The following is a 17,792-nucleotide window of genomic DNA, read 5'->3' as shown; positions in this document are numbered from 1 at the left end:
CATTGCACATTACGGATAATATTTTTGAGATCCAATATAATCAAGCTAAAACTAGGTACTTGAGCAAAAAAAAAAAAAAAAAAAAAATGAATGAACAGCATTTTCTGGTACATGTACATATTACAGTTCCTTTGGAAACAGTTTTCTTCACAATTTCTTTTTTAAATTCCTGGCCACATTAATAAAATTCCACAGAAGACTACATCATAATGTGCGACATTACCCATTTATAACAGATAACATTTCCAGTCCCCGTACAAGTTACAAGACTAAATCGCGAACATCCTCCATTTGCTTACAGCAGTTGACCCTCACAACTAATCAGAAATTACAATTCATTTAATCTTCCATGCACACGAGTCTCCAGATACGGGTCAAAATACAAAGACTGAACCACAAACATCATTTTACTTTCTTAAAGCAACCTACATTCATAATTAATCCATTCAATCTTACATTTCAGATATAACTCAAATCAGTACCACGCCAGCAAGAATTGTCTCAGAAAACATTCAAGACTTCAGAGGGTATTTTTAACATGAGTTCTGCTATACAGAATTTTCTCTCACTGTTGCTAAAGAAGAGCCAGCTTGTTAGCCTTAAATACATCTGTAAATCTGTAGTTTCAGGAAAAATTACGATCACAAGAATATTATATATTGAACTTGTATCCGAGGACACAGATCAAGGAGTTATGTGTATTTCTTGAGTAGTCAATACCAAAAGAATACCCGTGTTAGTACAACGTCCAGTGTAATTGTTATCAGATGTGAAGACTACAGTAAAAACGGATATCTGAAGCAGCAACTTGGGTATAAATAACATATAATATATTACATCAATTAAAAAATATATGATCGTAGAACATGGACGATTCAAGCATACAGTAAGTCATCCATGCGTTTAATTGATATCCCTCTTTCATGACTACAAAATAACTGATTCACAGACAGCATGGAATTTCATGGAGTTTATATGTTCATTGATGCTGCATGTATATCTACACAAATTGAGAAAATTGTTTTGCCAAGCTGGCAAATATCTCAAATCCATCATTACATCCTGGGATACAAACACAAAAAAACTTCACTACATTCATAGGTCATTGCACAAGTTTAAATTTTTGCTCCTTTTTTTTTGAAAAAAAGAATTAAATGTGTACACAAGTGGCTTATATACAATGCAAGTACCACATATTTGATTGAGAAACTCCTTTTGACTTTGTTCAATACAAGATATGTGGTTAGACACCAGTATTTGGGGTTTTAGTATAAAACAACATGAAAGAGAAAGAGTGTCTGTGTTGCGTTCCACATATTCTGTTGTAATACCAGCAGCCAATCGTAAAGCAGAACACACATCACATGGTTAACAATGCCTCCAGTCAAGTGTGGTTTATTCTGGTCCGGGAACCAGTTAACAAGTCCACTCAATGGTTAGAGTACAGCACCGAGGGATACACTTTCTGATTTCACATCCATTCCAGCTTCTCGCTGTTCATTCAGCAACACATTCACCCTTGGTTAATTGTGATATCCCGGTTCTATCTTGCATTCATTGCCTGCTGTATGGCTACAACACAACAAAATAATTGGTTATCAACAAAATACGCTGTCATGACATTAATCTGATAAATAGGGAAACAGGAAGGTGTTTATGATTTACAGTCAACATTGATCACAGGGGAGCATCTCTCCCAAGTATTATGCACACAAAACTCACACATACAGAAATGCATGCACACATACACACTCACATGTACACACAAATGCATACATACATCTTGCACAATCCTACTTCATCAATCTCCATGGAATCTAGAATACCTGCAGCGATACAGATTGTCCATTTATTTCTGAGTATTTGACATGACAAACTATAATCATACCAGCAATGATCTCCGACTTCATCTTGTTCATTTCTTGTCTCATTTCCGTGAGGATTTCCTGTTTGAGAGATTCTAGGTCACTTGGCCCGTTACTGGTCCCTGCTGATGATGAGGTGGTCTCCTGGCCTGTTAGTGAAGGCTGGCGTCTGTGAAGAAACAGAAGAACCTCTGTAATCTGTGCATTCATTGTCAGAGTTTGCTCTGATGTTTCTTTTTCCAAAATAACACAATTACATGGAAGTGAAATTTACACATACATTTCCCAATGAAATTCTGAGTACAAGAATGATTTCAACAAAAAAGTCTTCCATCTAATGTTAGTTAGCATGCCTTTTTCAGTTAATTGAAGCAATTTTGTAAGGTTTAAAGCAGAATAATGATTTTATTGAAGTTGATGGTATTTGCCAAGGCTTCTAAACAACTATCATTTACATGTTATATCAATGTCAATTGAATAATTCTAATTAATGAATATGAACATTTCTTGCGAAATTGGAGTACGCAATAAAATGTTTCCAAAGTTTTCAGGTAAATAACGTACATTATTAGCCGAATTTTTAAATACATGAAGTAATACTGTCTTATATGTGTTATATTTTATATATATATATATATATATATATATATATATATATATATATACATACATATATTCATGTATATACACACAGAGTTAAAATGTTCTCAAACTAGTTCTAATTGTAATGGGGGCCATTACATATGTTCCCCAAATGTCCCCTGTTTACAAAGTGGTGCCATTTTGATTAAGTTCCATTGAATCCTTCATTCTACACTTTCATTAAGAACACTACAACTTTTAGTTTATTTCCTTGAGTTACAGGGGAGATGCTCTATACTGTATGTAAGTTAAAGCATTGTCCAATTAAAATCAACTGAACTTGCTAAGTTTGATCGTGTTAATCCCTTAATCATCTCAAAATATATCTGCATTATAATTTTCAATTTAATTCATCAAAAAGCAACAAAATTTTAGAAGATTAAAAATCATCCAATCCAAATTAAGGAGATGTGTAGGCGGTTTTTCCTGGTGTTCTACAACGAATAAAAAATTTGTCCAAAAGTACAGAATTTGCTGATTTTGTGTGTTTAAGGAAAGTCCGTGCTTTTACGTATCCGGTTTTAAATTTTAAACACCGACTAGAAAGTTCCAGTTATAACTTCTTTGTTTGATGTTTGTAGTTTACGAGAATTGTACGAGTCAAATTTAGCATTCAAATGTGAATCTTAGATATATTTACCATGAATTATTATAGTGTGAAGTCCTCACTAGCTCCAATGGTACAAAGCAATGTAATATCTACATTGAAAGGCTCATAGGCTTAAAAGGCTCATAGCTTGCAATCTAAGCCTGAACAAGTTAAAAATCATACATAGTTGTGATCCTCACAGTGGAATTCACACTGAATTTCAGGGAGTGTGTTTGGTTCAAAGAAACCCAGACTTATAAATCCTCAGAAAATCATCAGCAAAGTTGTTGAATATTTGAACTCTTCTTCACAAGTACTTTCAAGAAACAAAATTATTTGTACATGAGCTGTAGTTGCTAGAATCTACATATATGTTACACTATATTTATTTTTTCTATAAGTATGAGATAGCATGTATGTAGTTTTATGTATTATATGATTGATAGCCAAACAAAAAAAGAATAACACACACATCAAAAAAATTGTGAGAAAAGGGAAGGGGTGGGGGTGCACCCCCCCTCCCCACTCCTTGTGTTCTAATTGTCTGGTAGGACAAAATTTTCAGTATGTTTTACATATATATATGTACATGTATATTGTCATATTCTGTTAATCTTGATTTTAAGACTGTATTTGCTGTTACAATTTACTATTTTCAAAGTGTGCAAAGAATAATTGTAAAACTTAAATTTAAAAATGGGGGTTTACATATTCAAGATACCATTTTGCAAAAATATCTCTGGTCAACTATGGTAAAATATGTTTTTTTGTTAACCTTAGATAGAATTCTATATATTTTTAAAGAAAAACTGGCATGTAAACAATTTAGATTTTGAGAATTTTTCAAAATTGCGATATTCTGTGATTTTTTTCTGAAGGATGTGAGCAGATTAAACAGCAATTGTGTATGTTTTCAATTGAATATCTTTAAAAATTCTCTCAGTAAATGAATAGCTATTGGATTTTATATATTATAGCTTAATATGATGTGCTTTGGTGCATATTTTTAATAAAACATGAGATGATGCATTCTTGTGTTAGAATTTGGCTTTTGCATTTGGGGGTATATGTACTCTGTAGCACATAGTATAAAAATAAACCTGCAAAGGTATGTCTTATATGGGCTTTTTAGTTAGTTTATGAGTTGTTAAAGTTATTTAAATGAAAAAAAACTTTGATTGACAGAAATTTCTAATAGTATTTACCTACCTTAATTGCACAAAATCATAATTACAAATTAAAATCGTCACAAGAGTTTGTGTAAGAAGACAATATCAGAGTAAATGTACATGTTATGCAATGTGAATGATACATTTTAGTAGCATTCTTCAACAAAAGAAAACATTAGACTGAACAGAAAACAAGTTGAATAACACAAGCGATGAGAAGCTGGTATACAAACAGCATGAACTCATACAGTATATAGTACGTGTAAATAGTTTCCATTCATTTCAAAACAAACCCAAATGCACGAAGACTCTGCATAAGCCTATCTAATTGCTGCTCATCAGAACTAGAAATTGGGATGAGAATTGAATGAAATTGCTGCTGTGATTAAAACTCACGAAAACACTTTATTTATCGGAGGGCGTTTTTGAACTTCTCCTGAAATTCGATTTGAAGTGTCTGTGGTGGAGGATGTCCTGGCAAAATTCCTGGGGAGGGTACTAGCAGGACTATCAACACCAAGACACATCAGGAATCAGTTTCATACATAGGATGCAACAAATAGGCCTCAAGACCAGAGACGTCTCAATTTCAAATCCAGCTAAATTTTGAAATAATTTTCATGAACAAATAAACTTTTCAGTATATGTTTGCATTTGATTTTCTTTTTATAAACCAACAGATTTCTAAACAGCTGTGCTAAATAAATCCTATGATATAAATAATCAAAATATTTTGATTCAAGTCTATTCTCAGTTTATGGTCTTGAGGCTACGTGTAAAAAACAAAAAAGCACAATTTAGCCATAAAATACATATACAAAGCAATGCGCTATTTCTGCCTAATTTCAAACATATATTGGATGTAGATGATGATTTTGTAAGCTAAAAAACACTGAAAATACATTTGCAAGTAAAAACTGCTTACAAGAGCAGACACATTTCTAATAAAAAGAAAATGAAAACAGCCAAAACTTCAGAATTTTTGTACAGGCTTACTTTCTCGCTGGTGTTGGTGAGCTTGTGCTTCCATTCATGATCTTGTTTGGGGTTGGGGCGGGGGGTGGGGGGTGTGATCCCCCTCGCTTACTTCTATCCTCCGGGGGATTAGACGCCTCATTACTGGGCTACAAAATGTGGTTCAAGAAATAAAGTCTGAGTCATTCACTTACATGTATTCTTGGACATACATTGTAATCATGGGACATGCATTGTAATCATGGGACATACATTGTAATCATGGGACAAACATTGTAATCATGGGAATTCATTCTAGTATTCTGAAATAAGAGTTAAATGAACACCTAGAGTCGAACACTGACAAGAAAGGCCCCACAATGAATATTTTGAAATACAAAATTCTATATCCCGTAACTCTGTAATGACATAACTATTACATCTGAAAATCTTCCTAATCCAAGCATTACTTTTAAATTCTATAGTTATCTTCTCAAGTAATCTCAAACTATTAATTACGTGCCATAGATAGTGCTATTATCTTATTAGTGTTAACAAATTCTAAGTCCCATAACTCCATAACGACAAAGTTGATAAATCTGAAATTTAAAGGAGTTTTCCTCTGCCTTATCCAAGTATTATGTATGAAATTTATGAAGGTCTTCCCACAAAAACTTAATTAAGTTATTGGGTATCATAGAAAGTGCTGAGGGATGGACAGACAGACAGAGTGATTACGATAGGGCATCTGCCATATCGCAGGGCTCGAAAACTTTTACTATCTCATTTTATTTTCTGTTATACAGGTACGTTTCCAATATGTTAACATAAAAACTAGGACAAATACAAGGTTAAAAACACCTACCGTGTCACCCTGAGAAGCTTTCTTCCTCATAGCTAATTTTTTGGCGAGGTCACTCATGAAGTCACCCCCTCCTCCCCCACCCCCTCCTCCTCCTCCTCCACTGCTGCTGGCACTGCTACTGTTGGATGGTATACCTCCACCACTTTCCTCATTCTACAGAAGAAAAATACAATAATTCCATGGTCATCTTTTGCCTTCCTCTGCAAATAAGTCCTAAAATAAACACAACTCAAATGTGACTACAAAATTGTAAATGTAAATGTCATCATAACTCGAGAAATAATTCAAAATAAAAAGGTTGAGAGATCTCAATAGTCTCTCAAAGTCGTGAGCAATTTCACTGTAGTTAAACCTGTATATATAACAATGGAACATAGATTTCAAACTCCGCTTGAGATCACATCACCAGTGCACTTCATCATTAAACTGAGATTAAGTACTGTCAAATGAAGTTACAAATTCTAAACATCAATTAAAAGTATAAACAAACCTAATGTTATGCAATACTTAATTTTACAACAATAATAAAAGTATAAACAAACCTTGACCTCTATTGGTTAATGTTAAAACTAAGGATATTCTAATGATAAATGAATATTAAGCCTGTACATTCTATAAAAATCAAAAACAGTACACAACAATAGCCACTTTCAGCTTTATCAAATAATTTGAAGCATCAAGACAGAAATCTATAATGATGTAAAATATTAACATACCCTGCCAATAACGTAAAGGTAGGACGATGCTCTCAATGAAATATATCGAATTTCTAATAAAGGATGCTTGCACAGCATCAAAACAAATAGCTCAGTTTTGTGAATTCCTGGACATACAGATGTATGTATTAATTTGGTAAATTATACAAAAACTTTTAGAATGCCTTTAACATGAATAATTTTATACATCTTATTTGAATTGGCAGTGATCATGAATTTTGTAAATTTTAAATAGGCCAGCTGTGTAAAATTCTAATTATAAACATACTTTCTATTTACCAGCATCATTGTACCATGTATCGCTACATTACCTTTTCAGAGTAAAAAGATATAAGTCTTATCTTGAATACATACAACATAAAAATGGAAAGTAAATCATGTTAGCACTACCCTATTTTTCCACACTGATAACGCCTCCTAATGCTACAACACAAAACACACTTGTACGTGTATTAGTTACTTACAGCTGTTTTCTTTAGTTTAGCTGACTGCAGTGCGGCAGCTAATCCTCCACCACCGCCACCTCCACTTGGAGCCTTGGGGGGTCCAGGTGGGGGTGGGGCTGGGGGTGCCCCTGGAGCAGAAGGGGGTGGTGGGGCTGGGGGAGCCGGAGGGGCCGGTGGTGCTGCTGGTGCCGGTGGTGCTGCAGGAGCTGAAGGAGGTCCAGGTGGCTGAGGTGGCATCTGGGGAGGAGTGTGGTGTTGCGTAGGGGCCACTGGTTGTGGTTCCCTGTACTGTGGAGGGGCTGTAAATATACAAATTAAAACAATTACAATCAGGTCTAGAGTAGCCGCAAAGCTGACCGTAAATATACAAATTAAAACGATTACACACAGGTCTATAGTAGCAGCAATGCAGACTGTAAAATACGAATGAAACAATTACACACGTCTAGAATTCAATGTAGAGCAATGCGTTAATGATGGATGGTCTTAGCAATTTAAACATTAATGATGAATGGTCTTTAATAGGAATAAACTGAACAAAAAATTTGGTTTGGTTATAATTTCATTACTTCGATATGATTTAAAGTTATCTAATAGAAAATATTGTTTTTAAATACTTCGAGTTATCTCGAGTCACCTGTACTATTAATATTTCTCACAGTGCAAGCATATTACAAGATCAATGTTGAAAATGATATTTTCAGTAATATCTGCAGAACTGATGTTGGAGTTAGTCTGCACTATTATTCCTAAATGGAAGTCATGATTTCAGTCTTTAGAAATAGCTACATTTTAAATACCTACATCAATTTTTATATGAATATTTTCCTGCCAAATGAATCGAATTAGAATACCAAAGTAATCATTTCATATTTTTGATACATATTTCATACTCATTATTTACTACATCTAATCTATAACATGCACTGTGTAAAGTCAATCATAAAATTCTGAGGAATTCATTGATTTTATTAGGAACGCTACGAAAAATCCAGAGGAAATAATCGATTTTAAAAAGGAACACTATGAAAAATCCAGAGGAATTAATCGATTTTAAAAAGGAACACTATGAAAAATCCAGAGGAATTAATCGATTTTAAAAAGGAACACTATGAAAAATCCAGAGGAATTAATAGATTTTACAAGATGTGTTTGTGAAACACAAATGCCCCCGATAAAAGGCCAATTCCGAAGATGGCCAAGGTCACAAGGACAAATATCTTGGTACCAGTAGAAAGATATTGTCACAAGAAATGCTCATGTACAATATGAAAGCTCTAATATTTACCAATTAGAAGTTATGACCAATGTAAAAAAAAAAAAAAAAAATTAAAAGTAGGTCAAATGTCAAGGTCAAAAGGTTTAGTACCAACGGAAAGGTCTTGTCACAAGGAATACTCATGTGAAATATCAAAGCTCTATCACTTACTGTTCAAAAGTTATTAGCAAGGTTAAAGTTTCAGACATGATTACAGAATTACAGACAGGACAAAAACAATATGCCCCCCCCCCCTCCCGATCTTTAATCTCGGGGACATAAAAAAGGAACACTATGAAAAATCCAGAAGAATTAATTGATTTTATTAGGAACACTATGAAAAATCCAGAAGAATTCATTGATTTTATTATGAACACTACGAATGTGAAGATCAGCAGTGAAACTATAAACAGAATTAGTAGTACAAGTCTTAAACAAGCTTAGTGCCCCTATCATCATAGATGTGTAACATAGAAATGTCCAGTAAATGATAAACAAAACTTACGAGCACCTCCATATTTACATAAAGAAATGTCCAGTAAATGATCAACATAAAACTTACAAGCACCTCCATATTTACATACAGAAATGTCCAGTAAATGATAAACAAAACTTACAAGCACCTCCATAATTACATATAGAAATGTCCAGTAAGGCCATGCCAATTTGTAATCTAGTTCGTCGGATTCGCCGCTTCTATTTGTAACAAATCCAAATTATAATATTATCAAAAAATAATATCCGCCCGCGTGTTCAAAAATATCCGTAAATATTTTTTTTAGTTTTTACAACAAGCGCACAAATAACCTTGATGTATATGCTGACAAATGACAGAAGCGCGGGCTCTCGAGAAATTTCCTAACAGTGTAATACGGTTAAGTTATTCATGATGGCTATCTTAATATGTACGATACTTCATAACACTGGATTGGAAGTTGTTCCTTATGCTGGAATCGAACTGGAAGCCGATGAAACTTTTGAAGCGCTATTCGATGCCACTATTTAGAGAACATTGATAGCATATGATTGATTGTTTGATTAGCCTATATATTGACTGAAGTCTCTCTTGAGAATATTTCACTCACATGAAGACGTTACCATTGTCGGTGAAGGGCTGCAAAATTTAGGCCTATGCTCAGCGCTTATGGCACTGAGGGATCTTTATCGTGCCAAACCTGCTGTGACAAGGATCTCAGTTTTTGCAGTCCTATCTGAAGGACCGCCCCATTTATTCGCCTCTTACAACAAGCAAGGGGTACTGATCGATGACTATTTTAAACCGGACCGACAGTTAACGACAAATTCACAAAAGGTTTGGTGATGTCATATCAAAATTCAAGAAAATGTTCAAAGCGATGCAATGGATATTGCATTTGCAATGAATGTCAAAACTGGATGTGTCCCTAGCAATATGCATATCTCTGAATCGAAAGTTTGTAGAAATGAAACTAAAATAAAATGCTTCAAAAAGACCTTATCAATTAATGTTACAAAGTACATGTATTAGGTATAAAGAAAATAAGTTGAAAGATATTAAGTTTATGTGGTAAACAAATGATATCTGATGATTTAAGATCTTTATTTTTAGGCGCCCGCTTTTTAAAATCACACTTAATTCAATTAAAAATATTTATATTTCTTGTATTCGCTCGCCTCATAATTTTTATCTCCAAAATTAAAAATAATATTTGTAAAATAATTTCGCCCTCTCGCCTCACTTTTTTTGTTTGAAAATCCGAAGAACTATTTTACAAATTGGTGTGGCCTAAATGATAAACATAAAACTTACAAGCACCTCCATATTTACATAAAATGTCCAGTAAATGATAAACAAAACTTACGAGCACCTCCATATTTACATATAGAAATGTCCAGTAAATGATAAACATAAAACTTACAAGCACCTCCATATTTACATATAGAAATGTCCAGTAAATGATAAACATAAAACTTACAAGCACCTCCATATTTACATATAGGAATGTCCAGTAAATGATAAACAAAACTTACAAGCACCTCCATATTTACATATAGAAATGTCCAGTAAATGATAAACAAAACTTACAAGCACCTCCATATTTACATATAGAAATGTCCAGTAAATGATAAACAAAAAACTTACGAGCACCTCCATATTTACATATAGAAATGTCCAGTAAATGATAAACATAAAACTTACAAGCACCTCCATATTTACATATAGAAATGTCCAGTAAATGATAAACAAAAAACTTACAAGCACCTCCATATTTACATATAGAAATGTCCAGTAAATGATAAACATAAAACTTACAAGCACCTCCATATTTACATATAGAAATGTCCAGTAAATGATAAACATAAAACTTACAAGCACCTCCATATTTACATATAGAAATGTCCAGTAAATGATAAACATAAAACTTACAAGCACCTCCATATTTACATATAGAAATGTCCAGTAAATGATAAACAAAACTTACAAGCACCTCCATATTTACATATAGAAATGTCCAGTAAATGATAAACAAAACTTACAAGCACCTCCATATGTACATATAGAAATGTCCAGTAAATGATAAACATAAAACTTACGAGCACCTCCAGATGGATGTCGCTGGTGTCTTTGATAGTCCCCAGTACTAAAATGACAGAACAGATACTTACTCGGTGAAATAGTCACTCATCGGCAAGTGTATCGAAAAGCTACATGAGAATATGGTTATCATCTTTCTATCACAAAGAACTATCATTACCAATATCAAAATTCTATTTGCACAAAACAGATCAAAGTATTGGGACACAATTTTGAGGATTATAAGATCACTTTAAATGACTTTTACAGTTTAAACTGCATTGTAGGCCATCATAGCAATAAAATACTACAAACTACAACTTTAATCAGGCGTATGCAATTCTGAGGAAATTAAATTAAATGTTTCATTCCTCATTTTAAATAATAAAGACAAAAGTTTTGAAGACCTAATTCCACAAATCATGCATTTCTAAACCCAATTATTATTTCTTCATTCCTTCTGTTTCAGAAATAAATGGCTGCCACAATTTTGTTAAATTGCTTCTGGTTATGTTTTTGGTTTTAAATATATACACTGTACCACAGCAACTTATTCTACCATGTACCATTAATCCCTGTTATACCAGTTCTTTTTTTAAAAATACATTTACCCACAAAACAAAACCAAACAATCAAAGTGTTAGCAATTCTTCTAGATTCTGGTTTAATACAAATATATTCCTCTCCTTGACTTAGTTAAAGAGATGACAAATTCTGGTCTAATACCCCCCCCCCCCTCCCCTTCCGGATGTTAAAGTGATGACAGATTTTGGATTGTCTATGATGTTGTAGTACACAGGGGAATTTTCACCCCAATGCATAAAAAAATTACATCTTTCCATTTTAAATTACCCAAAATGATTCTGGGTAATGAGTAAATTAAATTCATCCAATCTAGAATTGAGGAAAGATTAGAAAGGGGTGAAAGATGCCCTATATACATTTTCCACACACAAGTGTTACCCCAGATCTTGTGCAATCAAACGTGAACAAAACACAATTATTAAAGTAACATGGTGTGTGTGTACTTCACTGCTGTTAGTTATATGCATGTATAATTGAAGTTTATAAAACATGTTTAACAACGTAACAACTTTATAACCAAACTCTACACTCACTCTTCCTTTGGTTCACTGGAGTAAAAGAATTTGATTTACAATCAACAAGGTTATATCAAAGACTACAGAATATTATCACAAAAAATAGGTTTAAAGACATAACAATCACTATGTTTTTGTGATCCATACAAATCACAGTTTTCATAGAACTTCATTATCACAAACAAAGGGAAGACTCGGTGCATCAGATAACAGAATTTACAGTTTATTTACCGAGGGTAATTTACGCGAACCACTACCACGTAACTACCACAGTACTTTTGAACTACCACAGTAGACAGTTTTCACTGTTAGTTTTACTTACTCTGGGCCATTCTGCTGGGGCTGTGCTGGTACCCCCGGGGGAGGCATCACTGGGGGACCTGGTCTCCCAACATCTACAAATAAAAAATGCACCGAGGAATATGAAAGTGATTCAAATTACACCACCATTACTCCCCACCTCCCCTTAATGTATGGTATGGTATGGAGGAGAAAACATGAGCAGGAATATAGACATTATGAGCTGCACTTTGTGCACTGAGGAAGAAGATAGAAAAAGATTAACATTGATGTGACTAACGTCACTGTTGTATATAATACAAAAATAACAAGAGGTACTGTGAGCAATGCTCATTAAGAATACCCCATGCTTACCCCAATCTCCCAAAGGGTGTTGGTAATAGGTATAAACTACCTCTTTTCTGGGTGTAAAAAACAAATGGCATGACAAACCGAACCATATTGCTACTTCGATGTCCAGTGCACGTGACCTTTGACCTTTTGACCCCAAAATCGATAGGGAACATCTTCATCCCATGGGTAGTCCATATGTATGATATGGTGACTGTAGGTGGAAAGGATAATGCTTTAGAGCCCGGAAACCATATTGCTACTTCGATGTCCAGTGCGTGTGACCTTTGACCTTTTGACCCCAAAATCGATAGGGAACATCTTCATCCCATGGGTAGTCCATATGTATGATATGGTGACTGTAGGTGGAAAGGATAACGCTTTAGAGCCCGGAAACCATATTGCTACTTCGATGTCCAGTGCGCTTGACCTTTGACCTTTTGACCCCAAAATCAATAGGGAACATCTTCATCCCATGGGTAGTCCATATATATGATATGGTGACGATAGGTGGAAAGGATAATGCTTTAGAGCCCGGAAACCATTGCGTCTGCAGACGGATGGACGGACGGACGGACAGACAGACAGACGGACAACCCGATTCCAGTATACCCCCCCACAACTTGTTGCGGGGGGTATAATAATGACTGTTATGCTGAAGTACCAGTAGGAAAGTGAACAAACCCCTGTACATGAAAAAAACCAAAACACTCTTCTTTGATTCATTGTAAATTGTAGGAAATTATTAGATCCCTGGATCAGAAAAATGAATGTACAAAATCCCAAGGCTATCTGATCAGCCATATAGGAGGATAAGTGCTCACAAGCTATTTTACACCCTGCTTCCCTCTTAGATCCACTTTAACTTTAAGGATAACAATTGGATCGTCCTGTTCTGACACTATGCACATCTGCAAACGGCAATTAAGTATTGTAAAAAGTTTCAATTCTATCAGATAAACCATATAGGAGAGTTCACAAGATTTTGTGACAGACATATAGAAAATACAAAAACAATGTCTCCCCTTGGAAGGGGTAGACATACTTGCTCCTCATACAGATATAGTGTACAGTGCATGGTCAGCAGTGTAATACAAGGATGGACTTTCGTTTTATGCTCTAAATACTCATTAACATGCACACAATTTCAGGATTCCAAAAGTATGATTGCATTTTTTCCCTATTGTTTATCCCACTGAACATGTTGAAAACTTTAATAGTCTTACTGTTTATAGTTTCTAAAGCAGTAGCCATCGCCCCAGCAAAGGATTCTGCATCCTCCTTGTTGGCAAAGTTCAAACCGTATACTTGACGGTTATCTCGCCATTGATGAAATGTAGGTGTGGCTTGGTTGTATTTCAATCCACGTATAATTGCACAGTTGATAACCACCTGAAAGATACCAACATGGTGTTTAATGCTAGTCTCCCGGGACCCTTATATGATGTCACTATTTCACATAGATATAATCTTCAACAAATGCGAGAGACATTAAAGGGACTGGTTCACGTTTTTCGAAAGAAATGTTTTTCATTTTTTATGTTAAAAATTTACAATATAGCTCATTTAATGTTGACAACCAAAATTTGGACGGTCTGAGTGCAAGGATAAGAGCAATATTTTAGCTTTGATTCTGTGTTATGTAAACAAGGACTCGGGTCTTTTTATGTAAACAAACAAACCAGTGAAACGTTAATTTTGTAATTTAAAGCATCTTCATATTGTACAATCACAAATTTTAACTTTTAAATGACACATTTTACCTAACGAATACTTGAGATGTGATATATGATAAACTTGGATGAAAATCCATTCATTTTGAAAACTCCGTAAACAATAACACACCTCAATTTTTTTTTCCAAAACAAATAATAAACTATCTATAATGAGCTTCTGTCATGATGAATAACCTAAATTTTTTAGTGAAACCATCTAAACATTATGAGACTGTAGATTTTGATTATTTAAAGTGAAGAACAAAATTTGGAAGAAAATCGTGAATCAGTCCCTTTAAAGGACTAATTCGTGATGAGGAATATTGGTGACAACCTGGCAAAAATTTCCTGCACTTGAATAAAAGCTGGTTTACAGTAATATGTATTAAACAAAATTGCTACGTGTAGCCATATGTCTCCCCCCCCCCCCCCACAAAAAAAAAAGAAGGTTGAAGCACAAAAGTCCCATAACTCCTATAAAATTATCAAATTAAAATGACAGCATCACATGATATAGTGACTAATAATCCTACAAAATTTTAACAAAATCCATGGAGCGGTTTCAGAAGAGTTGTGTCCAAAAAATCAAGTTGGATGAACGGATGGACACCAGTATTTTTATGTTGGAGAGTCCCCTTCCGCGTTGCGGTGGGCGATAAAAATTTATGGAATACTATGATTTCGTGGACTAGTGTAGGAGGAAGAAATGTTTCAGGGCAATGACAACTGCATCAAATGGTGGTATCTGATTAAGTATATATATAGCAGTTGCTGCTACAGTATTTTCAATCACTAAACCTGCGCTATCTAGAAGCAAGGGTTACTTCTGTACAAATAAAACACAGTGTACACACACACCTCATGGTCCTGTAATTTCCTGCCCACAACTCTAAATGTGTTGTTGGTTGTGTGTCGATATATCTGAACTTTGGATAGCCCTTGTGATGTACCGCTAGCCACCCATTTCTTTGCGGCATCGTCATACAGCATGACACTGGCTCGGCCTGAAGCTATTGGGACCTCACTGAAGATAAAAACACACGAAATATAAAATACATTGCTTTCATCCCATCCCTGAACTCTGAATGGTTAAAGGAGGATTAGTCTGCTAGTAAAATACATTTGAAAACTAGTCTTAAACTTGTTTGAATATTTGTATGTTACAGTGCAAAACTGATATATATATTTCTGTCAACTGAAATCTTGGAAGATACCAACAGCTTTTCATAAGAATGCGGAGTAGCCCCGACTTTCATCATGTTCTTTTCCCATGGTGTTCTTAATGTATAAATGAGGTTAATTTGCATTTGAATTTAGGAGAGTCCACAAATCCGACCTCAGGGTCTAGCTGACAAAAACATGCAGCCATGATGATGATAATCCATTCAATTATCACCTTGAACAACACACACCATATTAAACCTACCTCACTGAGTGGCTGGTGTAGAAGTACATATTAGCCGAAAAGTCCTTCATTATTTCGCTACGCTTTTAGAACTCGCTAAATCTCAGCAAATCACCTTAAGAGGCTACACACTCAACCACTTTGTACAACTTTAAAACAAATGTCAACGCTTCATAGTCCATATATCTTTTTAATTCACAAATGTACTTTATCAATGAAACACAATATTTCATGCATTGTACCAAAAACCCAAATAAAATCAACACTCTGAAAGCCACTATACATTGGGTGATTGACCCTACACAGATGGCTCAGTAGATTTTAGTGCTTGACATCTTTAACTGATTCACATACAACGACAAAGCTATCTTTTTTCTCGATCTGCCTTGACAATACACACCTGAAAATTCAATATGTAAAAATGTAACAATTAAATTACTACGAACTCTTACAATGCACCTGTATAAGGCTGTATTGTATTTCAAAATGTGGAAAAGGAGTGGTATAATATTTGATAATCATTATGTAATAGTACTACGACAAATCAACCACAGCTCTACTCATCCTATATTTCCTGTCCTGAAAACACCCGAGTGGTTACAGGAAACGTGTGCACTGGTTTAGGTAGAAGTAACAAAATATGTTACAAAGTGTGATACACATAGGTGATGAAGTTTTCATTTCTTGCTAAATTGTCACCTTTCAATAAGATACTGTCTTGTTTCAACAAATATTATGGATCCTAATTTGTGAGAATACAGAAATTAATTCTTTGTGACTTTGGAAAGCATTTACACAATACATGTACCCTAGACAGGATTTAACTATATATATAAATATTAAATTACTAATCATAAAACGTCTCTGTGCATCCTTTGTAAACATAACTTATTTGTATATATGTATGCTACACCATAATTTCATCCATCAATCCTTGCTTCTTTTTCTGTGTGTGATATAATGCTACCCCATGCTATGTCCCCTGTGGGCCCTTTAATTGGGTGTCTTCCCACTTAGCCAACATTTTGAAAAAATACAGGTAACTCTGTGTTGGCTAAGTGGGAATTGGGTGCAGGTAGAGAACAAAAGAATTTAATTACAGGTAGGCTATAGTCTGTTTTCAGATATAACCAGAATAAGGCAATAAGAATATTTTGTAGGATATATACATGTATAATGATAGAATATATTGAGATTCTGTCCCTTTTTTAAATAATTCATTTAATGATATTATGATTTCTATAATCAAATAACTTTAAAAATTATCTTTTTTAAATAATGAGCTGGTTTGTTTTCCTTCTATTTATGAATTTTATTTTGCTGGATATATAATAGTTTGTCTTCTTTGTCTTTTTAATCTTAATTTTGTAAATCAATTACTTTAAAGTATAGCTTAACGTTAATGTACCTAAAAAATACCAAGTTTCAAATGATAAACATTAAATATTTATTTAGTTATTTTGTTTTATCATGCACAAAGTCTCTGAAGACTGGCATCAGTGGCAAACACAATTATTCTGTTTCCTGCTTCATCTCTGTCGTCACATAACAGGAATCTCTCACGGGCAGAGGTCTCCGTCCATGAATCCTGGAGGTTGATTTCCTCTTGTGTGGTGGGAAGTTTGGGCATCATTTTCCCTCGACTTCGGTACAGCACAGACTTACAGGATTGAAAAGTAGGGATCTGTTTAATCATGTCTACCACAGTGTCATCACAGTCAGCATTCCGCAGTGCTCCTAACTCTTCATCATATATAGAGGGTATGGGTGCTGCTTCATCTCTGCATCTTTTCTTCACTTTGCTGACGAAGGATTCTGCTGCCAAACCAATGAAGTCCCCTTCATGATTGTGAGGCCGTCCAAAAGACACAAGGATGTTGTCCA

General features: G+C 34.5%; 1 protein-coding gene across 9 annotated transcripts in view; it reads right to left on the bottom strand.

The window, feature by feature from the left end:
* The window catches only part of LOC125649176 (vasodilator-stimulated phosphoprotein-like), a 30,496-nt gene that overhangs the window by 1,251 nt on the left and 11,453 nt on the right, over positions 1–17,792 (bottom strand). For 4 of the 9 annotated variants that reach the window (XM_056167174.1, XM_048876452.2, XM_056167175.1 and 1 more), the window contains exons 2-11: positions 15,362–15,527; positions 14,015–14,180; positions 12,481–12,553; positions 11,079–11,125; positions 7,265–7,545; positions 6,085–6,237; positions 5,262–5,389; positions 4,662–4,772; positions 1,889–2,034; positions 1–1,572 (exon numbers count right to left, since the gene is read on the bottom strand). The exon at positions 1–1,572 is cut by the window's left edge and continues 1,251 nt beyond it. In XM_056167174.1, the coding sequence (XP_056023149.1) occupies positions 1,544–1,572; positions 1,889–2,034; positions 4,662–4,772; positions 5,262–5,389; positions 6,085–6,237; positions 7,265–7,545; positions 11,079–11,125; positions 12,481–12,553; positions 14,015–14,180; positions 15,362–15,527 (1,300 nt within the window). In that variant the 3' untranslated portion in view covers positions 1–1,543. Of the gene's footprint in view, positions 1,573–1,888; positions 2,035–4,661; positions 4,773–5,261; positions 5,390–6,084; positions 6,238–7,264; positions 7,546–11,078; positions 11,126–12,480; positions 12,554–14,014; positions 14,181–15,361; positions 15,528–15,929; positions 16,057–17,792 lie in introns of those variants that run through there. The other 5 variants (XM_056167179.1, XM_056167177.1, XM_056167176.1 and 2 more) reach the window with 3 other exon arrangements.

Source organism: Ostrea edulis, chromosome 5 (genome assembly GCF_947568905.1).
Source record: "Ostrea edulis chromosome 5, xbOstEdul1.1, whole genome shotgun sequence".
Taxonomy (NCBI): Eukaryota; Metazoa; Mollusca; class Bivalvia; order Ostreida; family Ostreidae; genus Ostrea; species Ostrea edulis.
This window is presented reverse-complemented; position numbering and strand designations above follow the sequence as displayed.